The sequence below is a fragment of the Oncorhynchus keta genome, chromosome 1 (genome assembly GCF_023373465.1).
Source record: "Oncorhynchus keta strain PuntledgeMale-10-30-2019 chromosome 1, Oket_V2, whole genome shotgun sequence".
NCBI classification, from domain to species: domain Eukaryota; kingdom Metazoa; phylum Chordata; class Actinopteri; order Salmoniformes; family Salmonidae; genus Oncorhynchus; species Oncorhynchus keta.
In genome coordinates this window covers 2405950-2418907 of record NC_068421.1, presented here as the reverse complement: position 1 = coordinate 2418907, position 12958 = coordinate 2405950, and the positions used below count along the sequence as shown (strand labels likewise).

Genomic DNA, 12958 nt, shown 5'->3' with positions numbered 1-12958 from the left:
GTCTGCTTCCACTCATCCTCTCTGCTTGGTCAACGTCATGCCCCAGTCTGCTTCCACTCATCCTCTCTGCTTGGTCAACGTCATGCCCCAGTCTGCTTCCACTCATCCTCTCTGCTTGGTCAACGTCATGCCCCAGTCTGTTTCCACTCATCCTCTCTGCATGGTCAACGTCATGCCCCAGTCTGTTTCCACTCATCCTCTCTGCTTGGTCAACGTCATGCCCCAGTCTGCTTAAACTCATCCTCTCTGCTTGGTCAACGTCATGCCCCAGTCTGCTTCCACTCATCCTCTCTGCTTGGTCAACGTCATGCCCCAGTCTGCTTAAACTCATCCTCTCTGCTTGGTCAACGTCATGCCCCAGCCTGCTTAAACTCATCCTCTCTGCTTGGTCAACGTCATGCCCCAGTCTGCTTCCACTCATCCTCTCTGCTTGGTCAACGTCATGCCCCAGTCTGCTTAAACTCATCCTCTCTGCTTGGTCAACGTCATGCCCCAGCCTGCTTAAACTCATCCTCTCTGCTTGGTCAACGTCATGCCCCAGCCTGCTTAAACTAATCCTCTCTGCTTGGTCAACGTCATGCCCCAGCCTGCTTAAACTCATCCTCTCTGCTTGGTCAACGTCATGCCCCAGCCTGCTTAAACTAATCCTCTCTGCTTGGTCAACGTCATGCCCCAGCCTGCTTAAACTCATCCTCTCTGCTTGGTCAACGTCATGCCCCAGTCTGCTTCCACTCAGATGACCAAGCAGAGAGGATGAGTTTAATTGACGTTGATGTCATGCCCCAGTCAGTCGCTCAAAGGGCAGATACATTACTAACATCATTTGTGTAATTATTCCTACTCCTCACAAAAAAATATGTAAACATTTAATTTACTCATTGTCAAGTGAACTCATGAATTCCAGCCTAAGCTGAAATTGGCTGATGCTTATCAGTGATGATTTGTGATTGGTTGTTGGGTCAGTGTTTGGTCAGTAGATACGTATTCCCTGTATGCTCTGACAGAGACCACAGGCACCGTGGTTCCAGAATGTCCTGTTATTCCACTGGGGGAGAGAGTCGACTGTTTCCCTGACGCCGGTGCTTCTAAGGTATGTTTCCATGGAGACCTGGGTGACCTGGGTCCTCTACACGTCTCATCATTCCTAAAGGATTTACTTTCCCATCATTACTAAACAGGACGTAGATATCAGGAGTACCGAACCCTCCTCCTGGAGAGCTACCCTCCTATAGGTTAACTCCAACCCTCCTCCTGGAGAGCTACCCTCCTATAGGTTAACTCCAACCCTCCTCCTGGAGAGCTACCCTCCTATAGGTTAACTCCAACCCTCCTCCTGGAGAGCTACCCTCCTATAGGTTAACTCCAACCCTCCTCCTGGAGAGCTACCCTCCTATAGGTTAACTCCAACCCTCCTCCAATAGAGATACCCTCCTATAGGTTAACTCTAACCCTCCTCCTGGAGAGCTACCCTCCTATAGGTTAACTCCAACCCTCCTCCTGGAGAGCTACCCTCCTATAGGTTAACTCCAACCCTCCTCCTGGAGAGCTACCCTCCTATAGGTTAACTCCAACCCTCCTCCTGGAGAGCTACCCTCCTATAGGTTAACTCCAACCCTCCTCCTGGAGAGCTACCCTCCTATAGGTTAACTCCAACCCTCCTCCTGGAGAGCTACCCTCCTATAGGTTAACTCCAACCTCCTCCTGGAGAGCTACCCTCCTATAGGTTAACTCCAACCCTTCTCCTGGAGAGCTACTCTCCTATAGGTTAACTCCAACCCTCCTCCTGGAGAGCTAACCTCCTATAGGTTAACTCCAACCCTCCTCCTGGAGAGCTACCCTCCTATAGGTTAACTCCAACCCTCCTCCTGGAGAGCTACCCTCCTATAGGTTAACTCCAACCCTCCTCCTGGAGAGCTACCCTCCTATAGGTTAACTCCAACCCTCCTCCTGGAGAGCTACCCTCCTATAGGTTAACTCCAACCCTCCTCCTGGAGAGCTACCCTCCTATAGGTTAACTCCAACCCTCCTCCTGGAGAGCTACCCTCCTATAGGTTAACTCCAACCCTTCTCCTGGAGAGCTACTCTCCTATAGGTTAACTCCAACCCTCCTCCTGGAGAGCTAACCTCCTATAGGTTAACTCCAACCCTCCTCCTGGAGAGCTACCCTCCTATAGGTTAACTCCAACCCTCCTCCTGGAGAGCTACCCTCCTATAGGTTAACTCCAACCCTCCTCCTGGAGAGCTACCCTCCTATAGGTTAACTCCAACCCTCCTCCTGGAGAGCTACCCTTCTATAGGTTAACTCCAACCCTCCTCCTGGAGAGCTACCCTCCTGCAGGTTTTACTTCAAACTCGTATCTAGCACGTCCTGCCCTGCAGGACCTTGATTAGCTCAATTAGGACTGTTACAACTTGGTTGGAGTAAAAACCTGCATTCCCAGTAGCTGTCCAGGAGGACCGTAGCCATAGCATTATACATGCTGATGATGGTGATGATTCCCTTCCTTCACTAGCTGGGGTGTCTGCAGCGAGGCTGTTGTTGGAGTCCATTGGACGAGAGAAACGCTCCATGGTGCTTCTTCTCCACCAATCACGGCTACTCTGTGGTGCGCGAGGAGAGACCCAACATCTACAGTGAGTTCTTCCTCCACCCCCCACCCCCCCATCCACCCTCTTTCCATATCTCTTATTTTCAATCCTTCTCTCGCTCCCCCTAAGGCATGATTTCATGTACATATAAAATGTACAGCATATTGCTAAACATGATAGACATAATAACTTCATTCACAGTCAGTCCTGACCCTCAGGGAACAGTCATTGCTCAAATGATAAAATAATTAAAAACATATCATGCCCTATACTAGAAATTGCTTTTGAATTTGCCGTCTTGAATTTCTGCTTTTAACTTTTTTTTCTTTCAATACCTTTGTGCTTGTGATTGGAGGCTTGTCGGCCCTTCTGAAAAGGAAGGTTGCCCCCTCTCTATTTGGTGAAGACATAGAGGAGCTGGCTTTCCATGCTGACTTGCAGACAGTGAACCGACTGAGATTCAAGGTACAAACACACACACACACTGTCACTTGTAATCCACACCAAAACACATGTCCTCCTGACCCCCTGTCCCCATGTTTTGTCTCTAAACACATGTCCTCCTGACCCCCTGTCCCCATGTTTTGTCTCTAAACACATGTCCTCCTGACCCCCTGACCCCCTGTCCCTGTGTTTTGTCTCTAAACACATGTCCTCCTGACCCCTGTCCCCATGTTTTGTCTCTAAACACATGTCCTCCTGACCTCCTGTCCCCATGTTTTGTCTCTAAACACATGTCCTCCTGACCTCCTGTCCCCATGTTTTGTCTCTAAACACATGTCCTCCTGACCTCCTGTCCCCATGTTTTGTCTCTAAACACATGTCCTCCTGACCTCCTGTCCCCATGTTTTGTCTCTAAACACATGTCCTCCTGACCTCCTGTCCCCATGTTTTGTCTCTAAACACATGTCCTCCTGACCCCCTGTCCCCATGTTTTGTCTCTAAACACATGTCCTCCTGACCCCCTGTCCCCATGTTTTGTCTCTAAACACATGTCCTCCTGACCCCCTGTCCCCATGTTTTGTCTCTAAACACATGTCCTCCTGACCCCCTGTCCCCATGTTTTGTCTCTAAACACATGTCCTCCTGACCCCTGTCCCCATGTTTTGTCTCTAAACACATGTCCTCCTGACCCCCTGTCCCCATGTTTTGTCTCTAAACACATGTCCTCCTGACCCCTGTCCCCATGTTTTGTCTCTAAACACATGTCCTCCTGACCCCCTGTCCCCATGTTTTGTCTCTAAACACATGTCCTCCTGACCTCCTGTCCCCATGTTTTGTCTCTAAACACATGTCCTCCTGACCCCTGTCCCCATGTTTTGTCTCTAAACACATGTCCTCCTGACCCCTGTCCCCATGTTTTGTCTCTAAACACATGTCCTCCTGACCCCCTGTCCCCATGTTTTGTCTCTAAACACATGTCCTCCTGACCTCCTGTCCCCATGTTTTGTCTCTAAACACATGTCCTCCTGACCCCTGTCCCCATGTTTTGTCTCTAAACACATGTCCTCCTGACCCCCTGTCCCCATGTTTTGTCTCTAAACACATGTCCTCCTGACCTCCTGTCCCTGTGTTTTGTCTCTAAACACATGTCCTCCTGACCTCCTGTCCCTGTGTTTTGTCTCTAAACACATGTCCTCCTGACCCCCTGTCCCTGTGTTTTGTCTCTAAACACATGTCCTCCTGACCTCCTGTCCCTGTGTTTTGTCTCTAAACACATGTCCTCCTGACCTCCTGTCCCCATGTTTTGTCTCTAAACACATGTCCTCCTGACCTCCTGTCCCCGTGTTTTGTCTCTAAACACATGTCCTCCTGACCCCCTGTCCCCGTGTTTTGTCTCTAAACACATGTCCTCCTGACCTCCTGTCCCCATGTTTTGTCTCTAAACACATGTCCTCCTGACCTCCTGTCCCCATGTTTTGTCTCTAAACACATGTCCTCCTGACCCCCTGTCCCCGTGTTTTGTCTCTAAACACATGTCCTCCTGACCCCCTGTCCCCATGTTTTGTCTCTAAACACATGTCCTCCTGACCCCCTGTCCCCATGTTTTGTCTCTAAACACATGTCCTCCTGACCCCCTGTCCCCGTGTTTTGTCTCCAGATCTCAGATGCCCATAAGCAGCGATTTGAGGTTCCCCATGAGCACATCAAGCCCCCTGCCACCCATCCCTCTGGTTCCTTTAACTACGAGGTAGAGCTCACACACAACCCCTTCGGCTTTCAAGTACGCAGGGCGGCAACCAAGAAAGTCCTGTGAGTTTCTTTCTAAATTGTGTCTTTCTGTCAGTCTCAAAACGTCTCTGTCAAATCCATCAGTCTTTCCGTTACACTCCAACCTGGGTACTAATGCTCTCATTCACTGGTTAGGTCTGTGTCACTCTGAGCATGCTCAGTCGGTCTGTGTGACATCACAGTCATCATGCCTACTGATTACATCTCCAACCAGCCAAATGAACCCTTATGCAGACTCACTGTAAAACCACGATTATGACCCCTGTTCTTTATTTTTAACCTTTATTTACCTAGGCATACAGATTTTTACCTAGTCACGTCTGGGATTTGACCACTAGGCTACCTGCCCCTGTTAAAACCATGATTATGACTCCTGTTAAAACCACGATTATGACCCCTGTTCTTTATTTTTAACCTTTATTTACCTAGGCATACAGATCTGGGATTTGATCTATAAACTTTTCGGTTCTATGGCCCAACACTCTAACCACTAGGCTACATGCCCCTGTTAAAACCATGGTTATGACTCCTGTTAAAACTATGATAATGACTCCTGTTAAAACCATGATTATGACTCATGTTAAAACCATGATTATGACCCCTGTTAAAACCATGATAATGACTCCTGTTAAAACCATGATTATGAACCCTGTTAAAACCATGATAATGACTCCTGTTAAAACCATGATAATGACTCCTGTTAAAACCATGATTATGACCCCTGTTAAAACCATGATAATGACTCCTGTTAAAACCATGATAATGACTCCTGTTAAAACGATGATAATGACTCCTGTTAAAACCATGATTATGACTCCTGTTAAAACTATGATAATGACTTCTGTTAAAACCATGATTATGACCTGTTAAAACCATGATAATGACTTCTGTTAAAACCATGATAATGACTTATGACCCCTGTTCTTTATACCATGATAATGACTCCTGTTAAAACCATGATTATGACTCCTGTTAAAACCATGATTATGACCCCTGTTAAAACCATGATAATGACTCCTGTTAAAACCATGATAATGACTCCTGTTAAAACCATGATTATGACCTGTTAAAACCATGATAATGACTTCTGTTAAAACCATGATTATGACCTGTTAAAACCATGATAATGACTCCTGTTAAAACCATGATTATGGCCTGTTAAAACCATGATAATGACTTCTGTTAAAACCATAATTATGACTGCTGTTAAAACCATAATTATGACTCCTGTTAAAACCATGATTATGACCTGACTCCTGTTAAAACCATGATAATGACCTGTTTAAACCATGATAATGACTCCTGTTAAAACCATTATAATGACTCCTGTTAAAACCATGATAATGACTCCTGTTAAATCCATGATAATGACTCCTGTTAAAACCATGATTATGAACCCTGTTAAAACCATGATAATGACTCCTGTTAAAACCATGATTATGACTCCTGTTAAAACTAAAGCACTACCAAAGCACTACCAATATGGATTTTTTTACAGTCTACACCGATTTTTGGGGGTCAATATTATAATACATATTATAATATAAGATAGATTTCTTTCGGACGATATTCAATATAAAGGAAATGTCTCAGAAACAGCCATGTATGCATTAATATATCTATTTTAAAATCAAACAATACATTTGACTTACCAAGCTAACTACATAATAACATAATGGGAAAACATTGAATGGTAAAAATCCCTTTCACATCCTCACATCTCTCTTCATTGCTCATATTACATGCTGCTGTTTAAATCAAATGTGATTGGTCACATACGCATATTTAGCAGATGTTATTGCTGGGTGTAGGGAGAACTAGCTCAATGGCGATAACATGTGCTACCAAGCCATCAATGTGCAAAATATCTAAAAAGGAGAGTGGGGGTAGGAAAACAAATGAACCGACGATGCTGTTTTGTCTGAATGACTCAAATATGCCCATAGTTTGAGAAGTGAGAACGCACAATAACGCGTGCTGATCTACAGCTTCCTTGGTCCATATGCAGGAAAATTCTCAGATAGTTAAACCTATTGCCAACCTTTATTTAGGCTTTTTAAAACAGTTCCTTCTTTCCCCATAACGACAATCATCAACTTCAATTTACGAATACGATTGCGGCTGGTGAGATCATCACAGCGGTAAAATAGTTAACATTGTAAGTCAGATGTCAGATGGCTCGTTGACGAAAATGTTAAAAATGATAACCAGCTAACGGTTTGCTAGCTACGTTGGTTATTAGCTCCTATCTGATGTCTTAGCACCATGTTTATCTCGTCAACCAGGTAGCATAGCAGCTAATATAGCTAGTTAGCTAACCCCACAGATTAAAGGGTTAACCCACTACTGTTATTGCTGCTGGTAAACAGCACTGAGTGACGTGTAAATTAATTCACCTTTCACTCCACGTATAAGCCCTACAAATCTGCAATAAATTAATAGCATTAAAATGTTCATTTATTAATTTCCTGTGTCTGCTTTTGGTCTATCTGTCAGAGGCACACATACACCATGTACAGTACAGTACAGGATGGCAACACTTGTTAATGACTGCCCGACTATACCCCTTCTTAGTGATTTAGCAGATTATTTTTACATAACCACAGTGACAGTATGTTTAAAGGGTATGACCTTTTGCTTTCCTTTGCCCAATGTGCTTATCAGCTGAGTGGCATTTGGCTCACAGAGATAGAAAGAGATATTGCTGTATACTGCTTGCTATATTGCACATTACTGGGTAATATTTATTAGATAACTGGGAAATATTTACTACACTACTGGGTAATATTTACTACATAACGGGGTAATATTTACTACACTACTGGGTAATATTTACTACATAACGGGGTAATATTTACTACATAACTGGGTAATATTTACTACATTACTGGGTAATATTTACTACATAACTGGGTAATATTTACTACATTACTGGGTAATATTTACTACATTACTGGGTAATATTTACTACATAACTGGGTAATATTTACTACATTACTGGGTAATATTTACTACATAACTGGAAAAAATGTACTACATTACCTGGTAATATTTACTACACTACTGGGTAATATTTACTACATAACTGGGTAATATTTACTACATTACTGGGTAATATTTACTACATTAATGGGTAATATTTACTACATTACTGGGTAATAATTATTAGATAATTGGGTAATATTTACTACATTACTGGGTAATATTTATTAGATAATGGGTAACATTTACTACATTACTGGGTAATATTTATTAGATAATTGGGTAATATTTACTACATTACTGGGTAAAATATTTCTACATTACTGGGTAAATTGTATTAGATAACCAGGTAATATTTATTAGATAATTTGGTAATATTTACTACATTGCTGGGTAATATTTATTAGATAACCTTATAATATTTATTAGATAATTGGGTAATATTTACTACATAACTGGGTAATATTTATTAGATAATTGGGTAATATTTATTAGATAATTGGGTAATATTTACTACATTAATGGGTAATATTTACTACATGACTGGGTAATATTTATTAGATAATGGGTAACATTTACTACATTACTGGGTAATATTTATTAGATAATTGGGTAATATTTACTACATTACTGGGTAAAATATTTCTACATTACTGGGTAAATTGTATTAGATAACCAGGTAATATTTATTAGATAATTTGGTAATATTTACTACATTGCTGGGTAATATTTACTACATAACTGGGTAATATTTATTAGATAACCTTATAATATTTATTAGATAATTGGGTAATATTTACTACATAACTGGGTAATATTTATTAGATAATTGGGTAATATTTATTAGATAATTGGGTAATATTTACTACATTAATGGGTAATATTTACTACATGACTGGGTAATATTTACTACATTACTGGGTAATATTTACTACATAATGGGGTAATATTTATTAGATAATTGGGTAATATTTATTAGATAATTGGGTAATATTTACTACATTAATGGGTAATATTTACTACATTACTGGGTAATATGGACTACATTACCTGGTAATATTTATTAGATAATTGGGTAATATTTACTACATAACTGGGTAATATTTACTACATTACTGGGTAATATTTACTACATTACTGGGTAATATTTACTACATAACTTGATCATATTTACTACATAACCGGGAAATATTTACTGTAAAATACTGGGTAACATTTACTACATAACTGGTGATACGAGTCTTATCAATATATGTGCTCTAATATAAAAGTTTAGATGCAGCTCTTCAGATGAAATGAGCAGGTGCATATTAAGAAAGAGAGAGGGGTGGATGGTGAAGGTGGAGAGAAAACCATTGACTGCGTAGAGATAATTGCTATGATATTATCAGCTTGCTCTCTGACTGTTTGACGGTTGTGTTATTCGCCACGGCGATAAAGGGTTTAATAACTAACAGGATTCACTTTAATTTAACCCCTTTAGTAATTCCAATCAAAACTATCAACTCTCCACTTTTTAACCATTAGATTCAACAGTGCAGTGTTTAGGTGAGCTGTGGTAGGGTTGTGTTCCTGTCATCCATTAGTCCAATTACCAGGAGTCTAGTCTCTCTAGGTGGACTTCCCTGATGGAGTGTGAGTGTAGAGGTCATTACACCACACAATGATTGATTCCTCATCCTACTGTACTTAGTAGGATGAGACCTCTATCTCTGTCAGGGGAGTTCCTGCACATTGATTTAGTTTAGACTGCAGATCGCCTAATGGTCTTCCTTGCTTTGTGTCTCGCCAGAGTCAGGATGTTGGCTGATGTTTTTCTCACTGTAATAAAAACATAAAGGCTGATAAAAGCAAGCGTATTTGCCCTGCACAATGATTACTGTGCACATACACACCACTAGATACATGATACTGCCCTTGATCTCTCTCTCTCTCTCTCTCTCTCTCTCTCTCTCTCTCTCTCTCTCTCTCTCTCTCTCTCTCCCTGTCTCTCTCCCTGTCTGTCTCTCTCTCTCTCTCTCTCTCTCTCTCTCTCCCTGACTCTCTCCCTGTCTCTCTCTCCCTGTCTCTCTCCCTGTCTCTCTCTCTCTCTCTCTCTCTCTCTCTCTCTCTCTCTCTCTCTCTCTCTCTCTCCCTGTCTCTCTCTCTCTCTGTCTTTCTCTCTCTCTCTCTCCCTGTCTCTCTCTCTCCCTGACTCTCTCCCTGTCTCTCTCTCCCTGTCTCTCTCTCCCTGTCTCTCTCTCTCTCTCTCTCTCTCTCTCTCTCTCTCTCTCTCTCTCTCTCTCTCTCTCTCTCTCTCTCTCTCTCTCTCTCTCTCTCTCTCTCTCTCTCTCTCTCTCTCTCTCTCTCTCTCTCTCCCCTCCGTTATTGAGCAAAGAGGCAGAAGGGTAGGACATGTATGTGTTATTAGTAATGTCAGTGGGTGGGAAGCTACACAGGTCTCATTACGGTGTCTTCTAAAGGTCTGTTTGCAGCTAGCTACCTTCTCCCAGAGGGGTCTTTCTTCCATAACAATACTGTACTATACAGTTCAATACATACCCTGTGTGTTCTAATACAACCAACCTCTCATCATCTCAACCCCCCCGCACACCACACACACACACAGGTTTGACACCACAATGGGTCCGCTGGTGTATGCTGATCAGTACCTGCAGCTGTCTGCCAGACTGCCATCCCATAATATATACGGTCTGGGGGAACACGTCCATCAGAACTATCGTCATGACACCAACTGGAGAACGTGGCCTATCTTCTCACGAGATTCATTCCCTAATGGAGTGAGTACTGATATACACACATATACTGTATCACACACACACACACACACACACACACACACACACACACACACACACACACACACACACACACACACACACACACACACACACACACACACACACACACACACACACACACACACACACACACACACGCACACACACGTCTTACATCGATCATTCTCCAACATCACACAAACAGCATGTATCCTATAAGGAGCACAGCTCAGGGCCTGTCAGCTGCTGTGAACAGGGTGTGTGTACATTCCTCCCCAAAGGGCGGGTAATTGAATGTCTTGTAAGCTGATTAGTTTGTACCGCCACCCCCTCAGCTTCGATCCATCTCTCTCTCTCTCTCTCTCTCTCTCTCTCTCTCTCTCTCTCTCCCTGTCTCTCTCCCTGTCTCTCTCCCTGTCTCTCTCTCTCTCTCTCTCTGTCTCTCTCTCTCTCTCTCTCTCAATCTCTCTCTCTCTCTCTCTCTCTCTGTCTCTCTCTCTCTCTCTCTCTCATCCCTTTCTTTCCTTTATCCCCCAGGGAACACATAACCTCTATGGTCATTATCCCTACTTCCTTTGTCTGGAGGACGAGAGTGGCAAGTCCTTCGGAGTCTTCCTGATGAACAGCAATGCTATGGGTAAAAAAAAAAACAGAAACACGTGAATATTGTTGTTCTGACCTGGTCCATCGGTGTCTATGTAACGAGTCCAGAGATAAGACTATATCTCATCGCTGTGTGGTTGTGTTTTATGACCTTTGCCCAGAGGTCACACTGCAGCCGGCTCCAGCGGTGACCTACAGAACCATTGGAGGAGTTCTGGACTTCTACATCCTGCTAGGAGACACACCTGAACAGGTGGTCCATGAGTTCCTGGAGGTGAGACAAAGGTGTCAGTTGACTTTCACTATGAAGCTGATCATTTGGAAGTGATAGGCACAAATGTGCTGTGATACAGTGGTACATTTGGAATCAGTATTTGTGTATCATACATCTTTCCTTTGTGTGTGTGTGTGTGCATGTGTGCATGTGTGCGTGTGTGTGTGTGTGTGTGTGTGTGTGTGTGTGTGTGTGTGTGTGTGTGTGTGTGCGTGCGTGCGTGCGTGCGTGCGTGCGTGCGTGCGTGCGTGCGTGCGTGCGTGCGTGTGTGTGTGTGCATGCGTGTGTGTCCAGCTGATCGGCAAGCCGATGATTCCTCCATACTGGTCTCTCGGCTTCCAGTTGTCTCGTTGGGACTACGGCAGTCTAGAGGAAGTCAAGAGAACAGTGGAGAGGAACCGAGCCGTCGACCTGCCATATGTAAGAGTCTTAATGTAGAACTACTGGTTCTATAGGGACCTCGGCCACAAACTGTTCCCTTTAGGAACAAAGGCATTATCTTAGAGATAGAAACCAGTGGGAAACTAGAGAACAATGGAAAACAATGGAAAACCATGAGCTACCAGCGAATCAGAAAGTGAAAATCTACCTACAGTATATGTTCCGCAATAACAGAACAGGAGCAATGGATTAGTAAACAACTCCCACCTACCAGTAAGGGAAACACTGCGTGGAAGCTAGGAATCATTAGTAATCAGTTCCACACTGAAAGCTATAAGCAAAGGACTGTAATCCACCAGATAGGATTCAGCTGTAGACTAGAGATATGAAATTCTCTATCAGAGCTGGACAGGCAGCAGGGAGCTGACCTGTTGCTCTCTGGGAGAAGCCTGTTCCGTGTCAAATTGTCTGAGTCTGACGGTCTGTTCTCCAGTCCTTCAGGAGTACCCTGCAGTCGGGAGACATGTTTACCCTATGAGAACTCAATAGCTCCTAGCGAGGATTTATCTAACCTCCAAGACAATCAAGAGGTCAAACTTGGACAAAAACGATCGCAAAAAAACTCAGACAAAACAAGCTTATTATTTACTCTTTGATTTTTTTAATAACCACGCCCTTAATGTTCGTCTTTGACATTAAGATACAGCTGGACGACAGCGGCTATATTGAGGGGCATATTTGATAGAGATCAGATAGACCACAGAGGGCATTATCACATTATCCTAATACGTCTGGAACTGATTACCATTAGCAGGGAACTGGCAGGAGCTGGGAACCATCTGTTAGAGTGATATGGAGAGGGACTGCCAAGCCACAGAATCAAGGCCTAGACCAAAAACAGAATGTGCTAACACTCTAGAATCCTCCCAAGGTTCCGCAACACATTAGCCAAGTCACTAGCACTCACATGAAGGCCTGAAACTTGCAGGCATGCCAGCAGGCTTATGCTAAAGAAGATGTGTTTAACTTATGCTAAGATGCAAATATGTGTGAGGGGAATGCATTAAGGTAATTTAAAATATGCTAACATCTGAGCAGATGTGTTTAATTTATGCTA

The 12958-nt window shown here is 43.2% G+C and overlaps 1 protein-coding gene across 3 annotated transcripts in view; it reads left to right on the top strand.

Moving 5' to 3' along the window:
• si (sucrase-isomaltase (alpha-glucosidase)) overlaps positions 1-12958 on the top strand; it is a 134776-nt gene that overhangs the window by 16763 nt on the left and 105055 nt on the right. For all 3 annotated transcript variants that reach the window (XM_052457800.1, XM_052457824.1, XM_052457836.1), the window contains exons 3-10: positions 1005-1090; positions 2514-2634; positions 2945-3054; positions 4691-4842; positions 10412-10583; positions 11121-11220; positions 11348-11460; positions 11755-11880. In XM_052457800.1, the coding sequence (XP_052313760.1) occupies positions 1005-1090; positions 2514-2634; positions 2945-3054; positions 4691-4842; positions 10412-10583; positions 11121-11220; positions 11348-11460; positions 11755-11880 (980 nt within the window). The remainder of the gene's footprint in view (positions 1-1004; positions 1091-2513; positions 2635-2944; positions 3055-4690; positions 4843-10411; positions 10584-11120; positions 11221-11347; positions 11461-11754; positions 11881-12958) is intronic.